Source organism: Austrofundulus limnaeus, unplaced genomic scaffold, assembly GCF_001266775.1.
Source record: "Austrofundulus limnaeus strain Quisiro unplaced genomic scaffold, Austrofundulus_limnaeus-1.0 Scaffold1347, whole genome shotgun sequence".
Classification (NCBI taxonomy): domain Eukaryota; kingdom Metazoa; phylum Chordata; class Actinopteri; order Cyprinodontiformes; family Rivulidae; genus Austrofundulus; species Austrofundulus limnaeus.
The window spans coordinates 34,575-39,098 of NW_013953749.1; the positions used below are offsets into that span (position 1 = coordinate 34,575).

At 39.6% G+C, this 4,524-nt stretch overlaps 2 protein-coding genes across 4 annotated transcripts in view; both read left to right on the forward strand.

The window, feature by feature from the left end:
- The window catches only part of LOC106535048 (striatin), an 18,580-nt gene extending 16,772 nt beyond the window's left edge, over window positions 1-1,808 (forward strand). For 2 of the 3 annotated variants that reach the window (XM_014031917.1, XM_014031918.1), the window contains exon 19: window positions 18-1,808. The gene's annotated coding sequence lies outside the window, so the exon portion shown is untranslated. The remainder of the gene's footprint in view (window positions 1-17) is intronic. The other variant, XM_014031916.1, reaches the window with a different exon arrangement.
- Window positions 1,809-3,507: 1,699 nt separating this feature from the next.
- LOC106535051 (BTB/POZ domain-containing protein 3) lies at window positions 3,508-4,470 on the forward strand (the record flags this gene model as incomplete). Its single annotated transcript, XM_014031922.1, is given in 2 exon segments — window positions 3,508-4,034; window positions 4,380-4,470. Coding segments are annotated over 2 exon segments (228 nt in total), but the record flags the coding sequence as incomplete, so codon positions are not given.
- Between the last annotated feature and the right edge of the window lie 54 nt (window positions 4,471-4,524).

The window sequence follows — 4,524 nt, forward strand, 5'->3', positions numbered from 1 at the left end:
TTGGAGGAGTATCTGAGGTTGGTGGAGTCTCTGAGGTTGGTGGAGTCTCTGAGGTTGGTGGAGTCTCTGAGGTTGGTGGAGTCTCTGAGGTTGGTGGAGTCTCTGAGGTTGGAGGAGTCTCTGAGGTTGGAGGAGTCTCTGAGGTTGGTGGAGTCTCTGAGGTTGGAGGAGTCTCTGAGGTTGGAGGAGTCTCTGAGGTTGGTGGAGTCCCTGAGGTTGGAGAGGTCTCTGAGGTTGGAGGAGTCTCTGATGTCAGGGGAGTCTGAATTCAGCTGTGTTGTTTTTACAGAATATTTGTTTTTATATGTGCCTTTATTCTTCTACAACATATTTTATGGTGTTGGTGATCCAATGAAAGCACGAGGTTTAGACTCAGGTTCTGATGTCAGTCTGATGGTTTATGGTCCAGAGTTCTTCCTGCAGCCTAAAACTAAAATTTTATTTGGTCCCATCTTCAGCTGGCTTCCCCTGCAGGTAGAGGTAAAACCTCTGAGCTGCTCTGGGTTTCAGATGGTTTAAAGCTGGGTTCCTGTTGGTTCACATGCAAAAAATCATCTCTCAAAGAACCAAAGTTCAATCAGATTTTCATAAAAACCTTGTTATTCTAAAGTTTGTTTACAGACAGGAAGTTGATGAACAGACAGGAAGTTGATGAACCTTCGGCTGCTTTGAATTTCCTGTCAGACGAGCCTGCAGAAAAACTTCTGCTGCCAAGTTTTCCTTTTATTTATTCAGGGGCCAAAATAATCAAAGAGATTCTCCTGAGGTGACTCAGCTGATTGTTGTAAACAACCTCATTCATGCTTAGATCTGTAGATGCATTATAAACTGACCACCTGGAAACATCCTGGAAACGTCCTGGAAATGTCCTGGAAACATGGATTTAATAATTCAGTAGTTTTCTAAATGTTTRATGTTTCAGACGCAGGTAAAAAATTTTTATTCTGTTCTACTTGAAAAGTTCATGACTTCACGTCTCAGCACTACAACATGCTTTTATTTTGAAACTTTCAGAAGTTTTTATTTTATCTAAATCTTGTAAAAAGTTTGATGTACAGTTTGTGTTGAAACAAATCTATTTATCAACCAGGTGGACAAAATGATTTTAAGGGAACTATTTTTTTTATTATTCTTTTTAAATGAGTGAAGAAAACAAACTTTAATCTGAATTCAATTTTTAGTTTCTGCTTCCTGTCGTGACGTTTCTGTTTGATCCTGAAAATGTTTCTGTCAAACATTAGACCCAAGAGTTTTCTAAATAAAGCTGTTTTTAAGGGTAAAGTGAAGCAGTTGCAGCTTTTGGCTTCAGAYTGAAACAGATGAGTTTAGTTTTTAGCTTCAGGAGAAAAGATTCAGTTTGTCTGAAAGTTTCCTAAAAGATTTCATCTATGTAAAGTAAATTAATTGATTTCTCAGTGAAAATCCTAAACTGAGCTGGTTCCTGCTAAATGTTCCCCAAAACCAGAGCTTTTTATTTCAAACCAGATTTAGGTGAAAGTTTTATTGTTTATGAATGAAARCTGTTGTTGATTTTTCATATTTATTTATTTAATGTTCAGTTTGAAACACCTGATGATTGCTGTAAACGAGCTGATTTATCAGATAAACTGAAGCAGAAACCACTTCTCTGAGCTTTAAGATGTTTGTTTTTACCATCAGAGACCAGAAAGCTGACCCCTCTGAGAACTGGTCCAGGGTCAGTCCATCTGCTGTACAGAAAGTTCACGTGTTTTCAGTCACAGTTTGGTTTCTTCCACACACAAGCATGACTCATTTATGGAAACAATAAAAGAAAACGTGATTCTGAACAACAACCCTAACTGTTTTGTCTCCTCACAGGAACGTTTCCTCAAAGTTGAACTTTTTCTTAGAAACTGTTTAAGATCATCTGCAGCCGGTTCATAATTTACTGAAGATTAAATGAAGTTGATCATCAGCAGCTGCTCTGAGAGGAACAGTGTGAAAACACTGGATCACAAGCTGTACTGTTGGCTGTGTGCATGGCTAAATGTTCACCTCCTTTTCTAAACGTTGAATTMTTTACAAACAGTTTCCACAGAAACACATTAAAATGTTTCGTTTCCTTAAAAATCTGTTTCAGCTACAACTGTTTTTGTCTTAGGCTACTGTTCAGCTAAGGTTAGGGTCTCCTGGTTACTTTTAAACATTTTCCCCAAATTTAGCTTCTTGCTTTCTTTTCAGTTTTAGCTTTAGCTATTTTTGCTAACATTTAGCTGCTTTTAGCTCATGTTGAACTCCTTTTAGCTAGTGTTCTGTATCTTCTAGCTGTAACAGCTTAGCTTACTGTGTTTTATTTATTTATTTATTTTACAGTGTCCTGTCCGGCAGTGTGTCCAACTGAAGCCCAACAGTTTTACTTYCACAGGTGCAGCAGTGACATTTTACCACCATGCTCCACTTGATATATATTCAAACCTTTTATTCTAAATTCTTTTGGGATTAATTCGTAGCGGACACTGAAACTGAAAAAGTAAACAAAGAAAAAAAGAGAAAAGTGAAAAAAGAGATTGAAAGGGAAACAAGGAGATATGAGAGAAATGCTTTAAGAAAACATTTATAGTCTGCCTCACACCTACAAGAGAAAACAAAAACACACCAACAAAATATACGTGTGTAATAATAATAATAATAATAATAATAGCCTCACTGACAAGTACACAGTAAATTTTATGAGTAGAATATAAAATACATGTTTACTGTAGATCTGTGTAACTCCATGTGTCTGACAGGGTGGCAGCCATCTTTGTAGTTTTTATTTGTAGTCCCTCATTTTGTGGCCATCTTAAGTGGGATTGACCCTAAAAGTTAATCAGTTCAGATATGATTATGTGAGAGTTTCATTATGATCCTGTCATTAGCTTATGAGATGTGTTGTTAACAGTAAGAAGACAGGAGGTGTCTGTTTAAAACTCAAAGCTCTGTCCCAGAGACACTGCAAACTGCTTCAGCCAGAATACTGTGAAGAATTCATATTAATCAGTAGTAATCATTTTCATAAACTATTTGTTCATGTTTTGCAGATAGTGGTTCAGACAGAAGTCGGGAGGAATCCTAAAAGCATTTTATCCCAGTTAGAACCATCAACCAGGTGATGGAGAACTGAGGAACAACCACTCTGGACCGGACCGGACTGGACTGGACCGGATAAAATGACGGTTTTTGTTTTTCTAGGTTCCCCAGAAAGGACGCTAAATGCTTTTTATAATAAACTTGTTAATTATTTTTGGCTACATTTTATATCCATAAATGTAAATTTAGTAATAAAAAGCTTGGTTTTGTTCATTTTATCAAGGATGTGGAAATAAATGTTCTTCCAATGAAAAGGCCTGATGTGAAACTTTATATTTATTTGTTTATGCTGTTTCATGTAAGTGTTGTGTTCTGTATGTTTCATCCACTCGGTTGTTGTGTACTGATGTTTTGTTCCAATAAAGATAAAAATAAAATAAAATAAAATAAAATAAAAGGACAAACGATGGAAGTTTGTCTCTGTCCGGCAGGTGGCGCTGTGTGACCGAGCTTCACTTTGAACAACATTAAAAACAGAGAAGAAGAAGAAGAAGCTGCTTTCTGATTGGCTGTCCGCTGTGACACGGTTAGCCCATGGGTTAGCGTCTTTCTCCGTTCTTTTAATAAATATCGTTTAATTTAATCTGGACTCAGATTAATTTAATCTGGACTCAGGTTCCTGTCAGTTTCAGGGAGGAGATTGACAGCCCGAACCCTCCGTCGGTGTTCGGCTCGAAGCGGTTCTGAGGCTAATGCTAGCTTAAAGCTAAGAACCAGCAGATTTCTGGAGTTCTGTTCGGCTCCTCGAACGGTTCGGTCCGGGTCCAGGAGCTGCCATGATCCGTTCTGCGGTCTGACTGGACGAGGATGGCTGCAGAGCTGTTCCCCACCAAGAAACTGGTGTCCGCCTCCATCCAGAACCAGAACCGGCAGAACCTCAGCAACAACAACACGGCGCAGGGCTGCTTCAGCTGGCAGGGTCTGTACCCGACCATCCGGGAGAGGTGAGTCTATGGGGACAACCTGGACCAGGTCTGAAGGAGTCCTGTAGAAGTCTGGCTCAAACTAGAGTCCAGAACTCTGGGGTCCAAACGATAAATGGTTCCGTTTTTACAGATTAAACTCTTTAAATAGATGCTGATGTAGTGAAAAAAGTCCTGGTCCAGATCCAGTCCTGGTCCAGTTCTCAGGTCTTTTGATTCCTCCCAAAGATCCAGACTATTGTAGTCCTTTTAAAGTGGTTCTGGATCATCAGTTCTTGTTCCTGAACCTTTGACCTTTGACCCGTGACGTCACACAGACACCCGTGACGTCACACAGACAGGATGTTTCTTGTTTTGTGTTTGAAGGAATTCAGTCATGTTCAACAATGAGATGATGGCAGACGTTCACTTCGTGGTCGGACCACCAGGTGGGACCCAGCGAGTCCCGGGTCACAAGGTAACCCCTCCCCCTTTCCCCCAGGAAGCTGCTTTGATTGACAGGTTGTAACAC